This window comes from Gobio gobio (assembly GCF_949357685.1).
Source record: "Gobio gobio genome assembly, chromosome: 19".
In the NCBI taxonomy this organism is placed as follows: Eukaryota; Metazoa; Chordata; class Actinopteri; order Cypriniformes; family Gobionidae; genus Gobio; species Gobio gobio.
Genome location: NC_137112.1, coordinates 12,494,159 through 12,510,296, shown reverse-complemented (window position 1 = coordinate 12,510,296; position 16,138 = coordinate 12,494,159). Strand labels below are relative to the sequence as shown.

Below are 16,138 nucleotides of genomic sequence, written 5' to 3'. Positions count from 1 at the left end.
TCACTGACGTCATCTGTGAATTGAGTAATAATCACTAAAATCAGCATATGATCAGATCAAATATAGATAAAAAGAATAAAATAAATAGGCTTACACTAAATATTTTTCACTTACATAATTACCAAATTAAGATGACAAAACGAAAATACATGAATCCTTTTGAAGCTTTGAAGAACCGGAATAGTTTTTTTGTCAAATAAAAATAACAGGCCTCAGAGCCGGCCCAAGGCATAAGCGAACTAAGCGGCTGCTTAGGGCCACCAGGGGGCCCCCAAGAGCACATGAAATTACTTCTGCTGTATGTTATTTTTTGATTATTGAAATCGCAAAATGGCCTTAAACAATTACTAAATAAACTGCAAAATGTGAAGTTTTCTAATATATGCACGGATTGATTCTAACAGCACTGCATGAGCTCGTGGCGCCAGCGCCCGGACGCTTCTTAGCCAGGGTTCAAAGTCCAAAGTGCGAGAAAGTCAGTGCTAAAACATACTACTCATCAGTTTCCCGGTAACCTTTTTATGAATGGATGGATTTAGTAAACACGGACTGTAGTAAACAAATACGGACATTCAAATGATTGCGTAACACGTGAAAACAGGGAGTAAATGCAGAATTAAAATGACAGTTTGAGTGGTCATTTTGACACGCTTTCTTGTGATGAGAACTGTGACTTATTCAAAGTGGAAACACCATTTAAAGCGGCACTCCTTAGTGAAAGCGCAAACATTATTTAAAGCAGAAACACCATTTAAAGCGGCATTCCTTAGTGAAAGCGCAAACATTATTTAAAGCAGAAACACCATTTAAAGCGGCATTCCTTAGTGAAAGCGCAAACATTATTTAAAGCAGAAACACCATTTAAAGCGGCACTCCTTAGTGAATCATTTAAATCACCAGCGGCCTCATTTGTAAAACTTTGCGTAGGATTTGTGTCAGAAGTGGCGTAGCCTACGGATGAAACATAGGACGTGTGTACGCACAGAAATATTTGGATTTATAAATCCGTGCGCACGCACATCCTACGCAGTTTTCCCTTAATAAATCACAATCAATTCTAAATGTAGCGCAGCTTTTGCGGCTTCATGTCACGCCCATAGTTGCCCATAAACAGTCCGTGAAACGCCCACAAGTTAATATTCATCGATTGCGAAATCATGGCAAACACAGAGAGAAAATAAAAAAAACGTAACTTCACTCAATGTGAAGTAGAAGTTATCGTTGGCGAGGTGGAAAAGAAGAGAAAAATTTTGTTTTGGAGGGCACAGTGTGGGCATTACTAATGCCAAAAAGGCACTTGAGTGGCAAAAGGTTGCAGACGCCGAAAATGCTGTAGCCTCACAACCTTGGACCATGGCCGAAATAAAAAAGAAATGGTCGGACATCAAAGTCGAGGCAAAAAAGCGTCTAGCGCTCCATCGCCAGAGTGTGTCCTCGTTTGCCAGCAAGTCTTCTTGCTGTCTGAAGATGCGTTCACTCTGAATCCTCCGGCGTATGTCACGCGCCTTTTGCCTCTATTTCTCACATGGAAATCCATAAAAATAACTGTGCAGATTGTGCACGCCACCTCAGTGATAAAACCTCGCGCATTCGGATTGTTATTTATTCACGGTGGTGAGGAGAGTTTTGTGATCGGAAACGCGCTGCTCTCGTGCTGCATATCTCGTGCAATTATAACATGATTGTATATGCTGTAAATAAAATGTCATATGCTTGGTATGATAAGAATAAATGCTGCCGTAAATAACGGCCCAATTCAAATGTTTACGTGCTTTTCTTCTTTTATTTTTTGAGCGGTGATGAAATATTTTACTCTTGTAAACACTTGCCAGCAGAACTTGCCAATTTAGAAGTGATATATTCTTGAAAACTCAGAGATGTGGATTCGGACAGCAATTACATTACCACACAACCTTGTTGTTTGTCAAAAGCAGTCGATAATTCAGCCTTGGGTTTTTTCGCGGGTGGTGGGAGACGGACGGCTTCAGCCAACTCCTTCACCACTAACGGAGCGAGCTGAAAAAGACTTTTCCCGGACCACAACATCATGGCCACCAACAAAACTCAGCAGGGATTGTTCTTGCTCCGTGCAACAGAGTTCTTTTGTTCAGGGAATCGGCGAACGTTTAACAACTTTTAATCAAATAATAAACACAAAATGAAAGTAAAAGCGCACACATAACAAAACATAAACAAAACACAACTTAAAATCCAGGCCTAGTTCTCTCTTGTCCTTCACCGGTGTCGCTCGTCCTTATATGCCTCCGTGCTCCCTCATGAGAGGACTCGAGACCGGTGTGTCTCATTCTCAATCACGCACATCGATCTCGCTCACTCCTCCAATGTCTCGCTCGTCCACCTCGCCACACTCCGGCTTTAACTTCTGGACATTCGTCAGCGGTGCCAGTGCCACACACTCGCATCTTTCACCGCCGCCATTACTGAACTACAACTCAAACGAGCGCACAACATCAACGTCATCGCTCTCAGCCACTCCCTCTGTTCGCTGATTGGACCGGTAAAAAATTGTTCGGGAGAAAACCTAAGCATATACAGCAGTACCAGACGGAGTACTGAAGGAAAATGAAAATTGAGCGGAAGTACGTAGGAGGGCGGAGCCAGGCTAGAATTTATCATCATTACTCCAGTTTTCAGTGTCACATGATCCTTCACAAATCATTCTTATATGAGGATTTGATGCTCAAGACACATTTATGATTATCAGTTTTTATATTACAATATTTGTAGGATTCTTTGAAAGCTTTATATATAAGAGAAATGCTATCCTTTTGAACCTTCTATTCATCAAAGAATCCTGGGGAAAAGTGAGCATATTCAGCATAAGAGACTAGGCTACTTAAAAAAAAAGAAGATTTTTTTTTTTTTTACATATCCCAGTCTGAACTGTAGTACTGTAAGGCTTTGAAAATTAACATCTGACCACTCTTGTGGGTTTGCTACTGTCACGATTAAAAACATGACAGGCAGACATTATGTAAGCAACACAGCTACAACTACTAACAGTGATATACTGGGTGTGCGAATGATCCAGAATTGACAATAGTCAGTCGTATTGGTGGCACCGAGGGGCCCCCAAATAAAATTCTCCTTAGGGCCTCATAAGGGCTTGGGCCATCCCTGACAGGCCGACCTCAATCCACACCTTGTATGTTTTTTTGTTTTTTTTTAAGTAACATGTCTAAGTGATGTGGGTTAGTCTGAAGCACAGCCTGTTGACAGCTAAACCCACGGCAGAAAACAACCTCTCAATCCTGGTTTATACTTCCGTCTGTCTCCTCTTCTGACTGTGTGCGCGCCTTCTGCGCTCTCCGTTGTGCTGTTCTTTGAAACGACAAAGGGTGACTTGGCGTAATTGCATCAGGAAACAGCGGCGAGAAGAACATACATGACAATGTTTACTTTAGTAAACTTCACCAAAACCACACTACGAAAAGCCTTAAACAAGGAATCAGATGGCACTGGTGTCCCGGGAAAGAGATAACGCCTCGCTAGAGTGGCCAGCCTCGGGAAGTGCCTTTCATTTGCTTTCCGCCAGTCAGGAGCTTGTACTACTAACTGTATTTTAATACTGCATAGCATATTTTGCAAAATGAGCATCCCTACACTGCTGTGGACGTTGTTTACCTCATTAATGTGTTTACTGTGATAATCAACTGAGGATGGGAGTCGGCATTCGGTTTCGGATTCGGCAGAATCTTAACCAGTGGATTCGGTATTCGGCCGAACCCCAAAAATCTGGATTCGGTGCATCCCTAATATATATACCGTATTTCCTCAAATAAAAGCCGGGGCCTTTATTTACCTGAACTGCAGAAGGTCATCGGCTTTTATTTGAGGCAGGCTTTTATTAGGGGCAGGCCTGTATTTCGAATTCCATCTATTTGAAAAAAATAATTGTTTTAAATAAACCGTTTTAAATGAAAAGCGATAGCGTTCCAGAGGAAAGATATCACCAGGGGCGCGGGAAGTGGGGTGCTTTCAAAGGATTGCAAATGCAATGCACATTTTTTTTTTCATTTTTGGAATTTAATAATTTATTTGTAATAAACATTTTAAGTGGCCCATTAAAAAGTATTATTTATAATTTGAATTGTGTTTTTAAAACATACATGAGGTCATATTGTGACTGTGCGGTGTGTGCGTTGAAAGAGCGGTAATATTTCCTCCAGTGGAGAGCACCTTTCTGAAGATTCCGCTCATTTCTGACGCTCATTCCGCTCAGCACTGCGCGCTCAACCCAGAACTCCCTTTGTGACATGCTGGATCAAATATAGGTCTATCTGAAATAAATAGTAAGGGCTGCCCCTGACTAAAGTTTTTTTTTTCTTTTCTAGTAGGCTAGTTCATTTAAGCCATTGTTCACGCTGCGCCGCCGCCTCCGCCTCCATGTCATTGTCTGTTATAGGCTATTTGCTTGTTATTTATTAAATCCGGGCAATGTGGTTGATAAAACATAGATTAAAATTAAGATACAATTTATACAAAACGAAATTCACTTTAAAGAAAGGCTTTTCTGATATTTGTTGTTCTTTCGTGTTTTATATACTCGATATAAACACTATAATTTCGTTGTTTTACTAACCCAACTAATGTGCTTTCTATATTCCACGTGAGGGAAAAAAGCTTCCTTCCACTTAAGAAGAGTTGTGTTCCTTTAAGCACTTTTTATTTGAATATATATCTCTTTACATAAATATTATTTTCTACTTAAAAAAAAACTATAATTTCGTTATTTTTCTAACCCAACTAATGCACGCACTTTTCTCAATCCGTTATGGAGCTATTCGATTTTGATTTTGCATATTGTTTTTTAAACATTCGTTCGTGTAGTTCAAATGACCACTTTACAATATTTAAATTACATAATTTATTTTGAAGCCTATGCTGTTTTCTTGAACAAAATAAAATAGTTTAAGTTGAATGCAGAGTAAGATGTGTAAAAAAGACAAGAGGCCATCAGATTGTCTAGATCAATATTTGTGTAGCCTGCCTGACACGGTATTTTCACAGACTAACACACGTCACATCTCTCATAGACTAAAGAATTTAAAATAGCATATATGCATCAGTAATATTCTCAATTTAATTTACAGAGCAATCCCTGCAAAGTGTTTAGGTTAAGTATAGAAGAGACCAGGATTAGTGTGCGTCGCACTCGCAAGATTTAAAGCGGGGGGCGATGGTCACAATGGTTTCACTCCTTCGGCTCAACCCTACTGTACATTATGATTAACTTACATGCACATTAAATGAAAGGAAATAATTTTTCCCCGGCCTTAATTTGAGACCGGCCTTTATTTGTTAGTGCTGGCCACGCCCCCGGCAACTATCAGAGGCTATTTTTCTATTTTTAGAGTTTACACCGAGAAAAATGCTGTTTTATAAGAGAAATCACAGACAATTACATGAGGGGTATGATTCAGTTTACGGCACTTCTCATTCATTACTACAGTATCCGCAAAGAGTGATTGAATGTCACACAACTCATGATGTCAAGGCTGTAATGTGATTGGTTATCAAGGCACACATGACCCAAGTTAGCCGTTACGCTTTCTCCAATGGTAGAGCCACGGTCTTTTGTATCTCCCAATAATTAGATAATAATGCTGCCTTCACATGCTATCGGAAATTTCCTAATTCCCACCTCAGAAGTCGTGATTACGAGCTTGTTGCATTCAAGTGCTTTGTTGTCGGAATGAACAGGAATCATGGAGGACACCAGGTTTATTCTTGCCTATTTATTGCGGAAATCTTATTAAAACCAACATCATATGTAGTCTCCCATGCACTGACAACCATATAAACATTCCAGATTGTCCGCTTTCTGCCGATTCTGTAATTTCAGTCATGTGCAGGCTACGACATCAGAGGGCGTGCAATTTTTACCTAGGAAACTCGTATTTACGGTAATTCCGATAGCACGTGAAGGCAGCATAAGACCAGCCAGTCGAAGAGCGAGTGTCAAATGCTTGGGCAGCTCTCAACTTTATGCAAATTTCAAGCGAAAAAATGCAAGCTGCAGTCAATCTCTGAGATATGGGTAGCGACGTCTGTCTTGAGTGTCTAAAAATATGTAGATCATGCTGAAGTTTTAAAGGAACTGTATGTAAGAAATGTATTTCAATTGATCATAAAATCGCCCTGATATGTCACTAGACATTAAGAAATCATGTTAATTTCAAATACTTATATCACTAACAACAGTAGTCCGGCCAGGATATTGTCATTTAAAAGTGAAGTTGCAGCCCTCAACTGATGTTGATGTTGACATGTTGTGTTTTGGCCTGAAGCCACCCTTCACTTATATACCAATCACGAAGTCAGTAGTGTTTCGGCATCCGGGTTGCCAGCTCTGCTCTAGTTACCACAGCTGCAGCTACAAACTTTTTGGATAAAAAATTAAACTTTACGAAACCTAAAAGACCTCGTTATGAATCAGAAAAACGTTGTGACAATGAAAAAAAAAACTTGCTGTGTAGGACTCGTCACTTGCCATTGGAAGCTCCTTGTAGCAGCCTATGTTCCTGCTGGATCCTGTAGCCCAGTGGTTCCCAACCACGTTCCTGGAGGCCCACCAACAGTGCACATTTTGCATGTCTCCTTTGCCTGACACATCCACATCAGGTTTTGGAGTCACTACTATTGAGTGGATGACTTGAATCAGGTGTGTTTGATTGAGGAGACATGCAAAATGTGCACTGTTTGGTGGGCCTCCAGGAACGTGGTTGGGAACCACAGCTGTAGCCTGTCTGGCAATCTCCAGTCAGGGGGGAGGGGGAGAGGGGATACACCGCTCTACAGTAATTTGAAAGTGATTGCAGTACCAGTTTTGGCCACAATCTTACATACATTTCCTTTAACTGGATTTAGTGTGTACATCATATTGTTTACATGTTGGACGCTTTACAGTTATGTATGTTAAATATTGCACTTTTGATACTTTCATTGTGATTATACTGGCTGAGTTTACAAAAGTTAATAAAACTGACAGCCTATCTTTACTTAGCTTGTCGCTTTCCAACAGAAATTTCTTGTTTCTTTGATGTATATATTGACGTTTTATAACAACAACAAAAAAAACAGATTAAACACACTCGAGTCACTACAGACAGAGAGAAGAGAGAACAAGAACGAGAAAAACGCAGCTGGTATCGGTGTACCAAATACTGCAGAAAAGAAGTATTGGAACAGTTTCAGATATTTCAGTATCGGTACGTTTTGAAAAATGTATATTTTGACAGGTGAGTGGAGAGAGAGAGAGGAATGAGATAATGACTCAAACATGTCATGTGCTCGTGAACTGCCTATGTAGCAATGTTGGTTCTTTATAAAGTACAGATATGATTTTGTTTCACATGATTAAATTTAGACCTGTATTCAATACAATACTAACAAACAGTAACAGTATTAACAGAATGAAAATAACAAACCAATTTCTGTAGATTTGGGTATTCTTTCTTGTATTGTTTTGCACTTTAAAGCAAACAATTTTTTCTACAGACCAATATTACAAAAAAAGCTAAAAGAAGCATGTGGAATTACACTAAACTGTATAAAACTGTAAGGTTATAAAGTGTATATTTCAATTGAGAATGTTTCTGTTACTCACCTGACCAAGAGAAAACTGACCACCACTGCTTGATGAAGGTGGAGTCTGCAGTATTTTTGTGAAATAACAGGTAAAATAAATATGTCTGTAAATTTAGTCTGATGGGATGGGTTTCAGTCACTGCATTCTAAATGCTTTCAGTGGTTTATAAGACTTTATAAATTAACACTATAACATAAGTCCTAAATATCATTCAACACCTCAAATTAAGCACAAACATCTCAATTTTAAATAATGTATCCTAAAGAAATATCAATTATTTTTGTTGGTTAGATGAAACTTCAAAAAACTGTAACAATACAGTACATTTGATATATAACTTATTCATCTATTCTAAGACAGAGATGTAATGAAAATTATTTGAGTCATAAATGATAGAAAACAAAAGTGGGAACATTTAAGCTCAACCAAATCCTAGCTGTATTTGTGATGCATTTCAATAGTAGCTGCATGTCTTAAATGAGCAAATAAACACCAGTATTTACCGGATGATCATGTCTCATCTTGGAAAGGGATTGTTCATTTATTGGGATGGGTTGTTTAGTAACTGTAGCATCACTGACACCCTGAAAGAGAGAGAATATTACTCAGTTTGTGAATCTTGGTCTTGTTTCAGTAATTGGTGTGGAGAGACAGGATATAACCACCTGGCCCCACTTCATATTAGGTGGCCTTAACTACTATTTACTTCCATCAAAAAATAAGTACAATGTACTTATTGTGCTCATATTGTATTGCAAAACGTCTCGGTTACGACTGTAACCTTAGTTCCCTGAATAGGGAACAAGACGATGCGTCACCGCTTTGGGAACGCCTCTGCGTGATTGCGTCGTGAAGCACGTATGTAATCAGTCCAATAGAGAGACGGAACGTCATGGGCGGGTGACGTCATAGACCCGGAACTATAAAGCATACCGGCAAACACACGCCCTCAGCTTCTGAAATAGGATGAAACAAGGCGCTTGCGGGCATGCGGGGAGTATGGCAGGGCTATTCAGGGAACTAAGGTTACAGTTGTAACCGAACTCGAGCTGCGTCACCGCTTTGGGAACGAGACTATACCCACGGCCCCATAGGAGCCGGATGCCCGCTTGTGACATAGTCAGGGCGAGCACCCGAGCCCCAGGAATAGCACAGATGTCGAGCTCGAAGGACTTGACGAAAGTGAGCAGAGAGGAACATCCTGCCGCATCACAAACATCCTGCAGGGAACCCCTGCCAAAAATGCCCAAGAGGCAGCAATACTCCTGGTGGAGTGGGCCCGGACAGCCAAAGGAGAAGGCTGCCCGGCCACCAAATAAGCAAGTGAGATAGCCTCGACTACCCACTCGCTCACCCTCTGCTTAAAGACTCCCCCCCCCCCCTCTTCCTGGTGTGACGTCAGAAACGGAGGACAAGAGGCCTGCAGTGCTAAGGGTCTCACAGGATTAGTGGGAACCTAGGAACATGAACCAGCCTAGAATGTAGGGGGAGCAAATTCCAAGCACAAGAGTGCAACAGAGAGCAACTTCTCAGAAATGTCCTCGAGCGGCTCAAAGGGAGCTTCGGAAAGACCTTGAAGGACCACAGAAAGGTCCCAGGCCAGCACCCTGGTGCGTACTGCAGGTCTCAACCTCAAAGTGCCACGGAGGAAACGAGTAACCAGAGGGTGTCGCCCCAAAGAAATACCACTCAAAGGAGTGTGGTAAGCTGCAAAGGCCGCCACGTACACCTTTAATGTGGAGGGAGCTAACCCAGCGGAGAACCTCTCCTGCAGGAACTCCAGCACTGCAATCGCAGGGCAGTTAACTGGATCCCACAAGCGATCTCTACACCATAAGGTGTAGAGTCTCCACTTCAGTGCATTCAGTTTCCTCGTGGAGGGAGCTCTAGACTGTAGAATGGTCTCAACAACCTCGGTTGAGAAACCAGAACTTATGAGCTGGGCCCCCTCAGAGGCCAAGCCCACAGTTTCCACAACTCTGGGCAAGGGTGTACGAAGACACCGCCCGCCTGAGAGAGAAGGTCCCTCCTGAGCGGAATCTCCAGGGGAGAGCCGTCAAGGAGAGACATGATGTCCGAGAACCATACTCGGCCCGGCCAGAACGGGGCTACTCGCAGTAGACGGGCCCCGTCCCGGCGCACTCTCTCTAGAGCTCCCGGAAGCAGAGCAATTGGGGGACATGCGTACAGGGGCAGCCTCGGCCACTCCTGTACCATAGCATCCAGTCCGAAAGTGGCTGTAGGTGCTAGGGAGAACCACAGACGACAATGAGAATTCTCGTGAGTGGCGAACAGGCCCAATTGAGCCCTGCCAAATCTCTCCCAAAGGAGCTCCACCACCTTGGTGTGGAGACTCCACTCCCCAGGCCTCGGCCCCTGCCTCGACAGGATGTCTGCTTCCACATTCAACCGCCCAGGAATGTACATAGCCCTCACTGAGAGCAGTTTACCCTGGGGCCAGAGGAGAAAAGGCACGCCAACTATAACTGGCGAGACCTCAAACCCCCCTGATGGTTGATGTAAGAGACCACCGATGTGCTGTCTGTGCGAACGAGCACATGATGGCCCCTGAGATATGGCAGGAAGTGCTTCAGAGCCTGAAACACTGCCAGCATTCTAGACAATTTATGTGCCATGAATGATGGTGTTCCTGCCATAAGCCCTAGGCCGAGCAACCACTCATGGTCGCCCCCGAACCCGTAAGGGAGGCATCCGTGGTCAGAGATACTCGCTGACACGGTGCCCCCAGTAACGGGCCTTGGGCCAGGAACCAAGGATCCTTCCACACGACCAAGGTGTGGAGACCCCGCCGCATAGCCTTGATCACACGAAAAGGACTTCCCCTCAGGGAAACCCCGGTCCTGCGTGCCATAAGCCCTGCGCTGAGCAACCACTCATGGTCGCCCGCCAGCCCATAAGGGAGGCATCCGTGATCAGAGATACTCGCTGACACGATGTCCCCAGTAACGGGCCCTGGGCCAGAAACCAAGGATCCTTCCACATGACCAAGGTGCGGAGACCCCGCCGCATAGCCTTGATCATGCGAAAAGGTTTCCCCTCGGGGAAACCCTTGGTCTTGAGCCACCACTGTAACAGTCACATGTACAACAGGCCACAACACTGGACGCTGCTGCCATCAGACCCAACAGTCTCTGAACTGTTGACAGTGAGCGGCTGGTCCAGCTTCACCCCTTTAAATACGTTATTCTCTGAACTGGAGAAAGAACGCTGTTCTTGGATGAGAGCCTCAGCCCTAACCTCCAAAATGCGTGACAACGACATCTAAATGTCGAACCCTCAGACGAGCTGACAGTGCCAGTTGCCGAAAAATTGAGAATGCGGATCCCCTGCATACACAAGGAGACTAACGCCGCATCCACGCACTTCGTGAACATGCGGGGTGAAAGTGCAAGACCGAAGGGAAGCACCCGAAATTGGTGCGCTCTCCCCTAAAAGCGAACCTCAGGTACTTCCTGTGCTAGGGAAGGATAGAAACATGATATAAGCAGATCTATCGTGACAAGCCAGTCATCGGACCTGATTGAGACACGATGTATGGGTGTAAGCAACCTTAATATATAGAACACACAGATCTAGATTAGGGCGCAGCCCTCCATCCTTCTTTGGTATGAGACATAACCAGAGCCAACAAATGTATAATCTGTAGGACCCACTAAGATATATCTGGCAGATTCTCCCACTCTGACAGAAATCTAGTAAGCGTACCAGCCTCTCAAGACCGGCCTCTGATGTACTCTGCACCACGAGTGCAGCGCCCTGAACAGCTGACCGGCAGGGAACAACTGACTCGACAGCGCCACCTTCCTCCTCGGAGGGCACGAGAGGGCTCTCCACGCCCCGGCACTCGGGCGGGGTTGGTGGATTGACCCTGTGAGGGCACCGAAAGCAGACGTGCACCTTATGCTGAGGTGAGCTCCGCCTGCCCCCGGGGGGGACCGCCCTCACCGCCCTGGGTCCACTGGCGTCAGGGCTTCTTGGACACAGCCTTCCTTGAAATAATGACGGCCCTCAGAACCGTAATAATCTTGGGAAGCTGCGCCTGAGGGTGCCAACCACCGGCCCACCCTCTTGAGGGGGGGGGGGGGGGGGGGGTTGTTAACGCTCTGTTTCGCTGCGCCCGGTGTGAAGAGCTCGTACCCGGTGTCTGCTGCTCCCGCACCACAACAGATGAGATCTGGCGTTACACACCCAGGTCTTTCAGCAGGTCAGCTTAGCATGCACGAAGCCATAGTGAGCAGGCATGCGGCAGCCTTATCCGCTGCCGAGTACGCTTTGCCCACCAGGACTGCTTATAAACCGTATATGCAGTACATTTAAGTAATATAAATGCAGAAAATGCTCTTAATGGCTTGGTAGGCAAAGTCGGGGCTTAATGGCCGATGCCGAATCGGGAGAGAGATGGCTCGCAAGTGTCTCCTCCACCCTCGGCACCGAACCATAACCATGTCTCATCAGACCCGTAATATTATTCTATACACAGATGTGGGGGCTGGAAATTTATTTAGGCATGGACCGCTCCCATAATCTCGACACCTCGGTGTGGAGATTAGAGAGAGACGGCAAGCCCCGCTATGGAGGCTGAATAGTAGGCACAAAGAAAGCGCTCATAAGCCTGCTTTAACTGAGGCGCGCTCCTGATTATAAATATATATACACATAAGATATAATGAATATATACCATAATATTTAACTGCTTATTCACCACCTCCAACTCCTCTCTTGCAAGGGATTGAAGTGGTGAGTCTTCACATCCACCTGCATTGATACTGCAGATTTCAACCTCCTATTTTACTGTTAGAGCTAGATAACTGCAGCATCGCGGCCGCCCTCCGGGCGGGAGAAACTGCAGCGCGGGCTCCCGAACTCAGAGAGGAAGCACCGGACCTGCCAGATGAAGGCAGAGAAAGGGATGAACCCGTCTCTAACCCCTCTGACAGGACCATGCGCGAGCCCCGCGACACAAGCTGTCGCTGCCTCGACAGCAGTGGTGCTCATGCCGCGGGAAACGCGCGCGCCGCGGCGCCCTCCCCGAAGAGCGCCCGGCGAGATAGCAACATTCCTAGAGGCAGCGCCTCACAATGCTCACAACCGGCCCCCTCGAAAGCCGACTGAGCGTGCTGCTAAAAAACAAACAACAACGCACATCAAGTGTGTATCCCCACTCACAATGTAGCTAGAGCAGGGAGGAACACACTTTCTGCACTGTTGTTCGTACTCGTCATAGTGTCTCTCTTTTATGTGTCAGTATGTGTTGCAAACTTGTTATATGAAAACAAAAAAGTCTGAACCCAGACATAAACATAGAGCTGACAGGGACAATGTTACATAGAGAGCTTGTTGAAGACAACAGAAGCTGAGGGCGTGTGTTTGCCGGTATGCTTTATAGTTCCGGGTCTATGACGTCACCCGCCCATGACGTTCCTTCTCTCTATTGGACTGATTACATACGTGCTTCCCGACGCAATCACACAGAGGCGTTCCCAAAGCGGTGACGCAGCTCGAGTTCCCTTGAAAGGGAACACTTTTGCTGATATTGAGGTGGGATACGGGTAAAGTCAGGGACAGGTGTAGGTAAGTTTAAAGGGTTACTTCAGCGATTAGCATTAAGCTTTGTGTCAGTAGAAACCCAATAGTATATTCGAATTATGGTACCCCCCCCCCCTCCCCCCCTCCCCCCTCATATCCCCGAGACGAGAGAATTATGCATTTTATTTCTGGAAAAAAATCCTCTGATGACGCAAATATCATTTTGCGTCATCTGAGGATTTTTTGGCCAAAGCCTAAAGACTACAGCCAGTAGAGGGAGTTAGTTCCGCATGTTTTCAACACGCCCACAGGGGTGGGATCTCACTCACAGAATGTAAATTAGCACTTGTATATATATTTATAATCAGGAGCGCGCCTCAGTTAAAGCAGGTTTATGAGCGCTTTCTTTGTACTGTAGCACTTGGATCATATCAATACCACCATCGACAGTGTTACAACCCAGAAACAGATCACCACATACCCTAATCAGAAGCCTTGGATGAACAGGGAAGTTCGACTCCTGCTGAAGTCACGCAATACTGCCTTCAGATCAGGTGATGCACAAGCCTACAGTACATCCAGAGCTAACCTGAAGAGGGGCATCAAAAAGGCCAAGCACTGCTACAAGCTAAAGATAGAGGGTCACTTTTCCAACTCTGACCCTCGACGCATGTGGCAGGGCATCCAGGCCATCAGTGACTACAAACCCCCCCACTCCACCCCCGCAGCCACTGATGTCAACTTCCTGAACGAGCTAAACCACTTTTATGCTCGTTTTGAAAGAGACAACAGAGAAACTGCCACCAAGCTCAAACCCTCAGCTGACCACCCACCAATCACACTCTCCTCCACAGATGTCTGCAAGGCACTGAGCCGGATCAGCGCGCACAAGGCTGCTGGACCAGACAACATCCCTGGACGTGTGCTCAGGGCATGTGCGGAGCAGCTCGCTGGGGTTTTTACAGACATTTTCAACCTGTCTCTTGCCCAAGCAGCTGTACCTACATGCTTTAAACGCACTTCCATTGTGCCAGTGCCAAAACACTCTAACCCGAGGTGCCCTAATGACGACACCCATCATTATGAAGTGCTTTGAGCGGCTGGTCCTGGAACACCTAAAAGACTCTCTACCATCCACATTGGACTCACACCAGTTTGCCTACCGCAGCAATAGGAGCACAGAGGATGCCGTTTCCATGGCACTGCACTCTGTGCTCACCCATCTGGACCATAAGAACACTTATGCACGCATGCTGTTTGTTGACTTCAGCTCAGCATTCAACACTGTCATCCCATCCAAGTTAATAGCCAAACTTGGAGACCTGGGCATCAACACTTCAATGTGTAACTGGATTTTGGACTTCCTAACTGACAGACCCCAGAATGTTCGTTCAGGATTCACCTGCTCCACATCCATCACACTCAACACTGGTGTACCACAGGGCTGTGTGCTAAGCCCGTTTCTCTACTCCCTCTTCACCGCCGACTGCAAGCCTGTGTATGGATCTAATTCCATCGTCAAGTTTGCGGACGACACTACGGTGATTGGGCTCATCAGCAACAACGATGAGACCGCCTACAGGGAGGAGATCCAGCACCTGGCCACATGGTGCGCTGATAATAACCTGCTCCTCAACACCACCAAAACGAAGGAGCTCATCGTGGACTTCAGGAAGGAGCCAAGAGGCACACACGACACCATCCACATCAACGGAATGGCTGTTGAGCGTGTCTCCAGTTTCAAGTTCCTGGGGATCCACATCTCGGCGGACATGTCATGGACGACCAACACCTCCAGCCTGGTCAAGAAGGCTCACCAGCGCCTCTTCTTCCTGAGGACACTGAGGAAGAATCAGCTCTCCTCGGCTATCCTGGTGAACTTCTACCGCTGCGCAATAGAAAGCATCCTGACCAACTGTGTCGCAGTATGGTATGGGAGCTGCTCTGTTGGGGAGCGCAAGGCACTGCAGCGGGTGGTGAAAACTGCCCAGCGCATCACAGGGACTCCACTGCCTGCCATCGAACACATCCAGAGGAAACGCTGCCTGCATCGAGCTCGCAGCATCCTCAAGGACTCCTCTCACCCAGCCCACAGACTGTTTTCTCTCCTGCCCTCCGGCAGGCGTTTCAGGATCCACAGGACCAGGACCAGCAGACTTAAGAACAGTTTTTTCCCCAGAGCTGTCTCTTTATTGAACTCAAACCCCCGTTGATCCACTTCCCTCATAAACTGATAACTCTCCTACCTCACATCTTCCTTCACTTTGTTATTTGCACTACCGACTGTTTATCACAGTAACAACTGTTTACATATGCATCTTACACTGCCATATCTTAACTGGATTATGCTCATTTGCACTGCCGACTGTATTTATAGTACCAATGTTTACATTTGCATTTTGCACTGTACTTCTAACTGTAATATGCAACCACTTTCCACTGCACTTTACACTTTTTTTTTTTTTTTTTTCGGATAGCTCTGTCCATAATTTATTGCACTACCCTAATCCACTGCTATTCCTCATATTAGCCTAACATATTATTGTATACCTCTATCTGTAAAATTCTGTTTATAGTAATAGCCATCTGTATATTGTATTCATAGAACATATTCACCTGTAAATTCTGTTTATAGTAATAGCCATCTGTATATTTATTCACTGTACATATTCACCTGTAAATTCAGTTCTGTTTATAGTAATAACGTCTCTCTATTTATACATATTTATACATATTCAGTACATATCCATGTCCTGCACTTACGCATCCCTTGTATATCCTGCACTTGCTGCTATTGCACTTCTGGTTAGACCTAAACTGCATTTCGTTGCCTTGTACTTGTACTTGTGTAATGACAATAAAGTTGAATCTAATCTAATCTAATCTAATCTAAATGCGCTCGGCTCGACCTCGGGCATTCGTAACGGAGCAGTGCAGAGAAAATTGAGTGTTTCAACTATTCAATTAATTCCTATGAAA

The 16,138-nt window shown here is 45.1% G+C and overlaps 1 protein-coding gene across 1 annotated transcript in view; it reads right to left on the bottom strand.

The window, feature by feature from the left end:
• LOC307143245 (uncharacterized protein) overlaps positions 1-16,138 on the bottom strand; it is a 78,799-nt gene that overhangs the window by 42,514 nt on the left and 20,147 nt on the right. Inside the window, exons 7-8 of the mRNA XM_079844622.1 lie at positions 8,116-8,196; positions 7,631-7,675 (exon numbers count right to left, since the gene is read on the bottom strand). Coding sequence (XP_079700748.1) covers positions 7,631-7,675; positions 8,116-8,196 — 126 coding nt within the window. The remainder of the gene's footprint in view (positions 1-7,630; positions 7,676-8,115; positions 8,197-16,138) is intronic.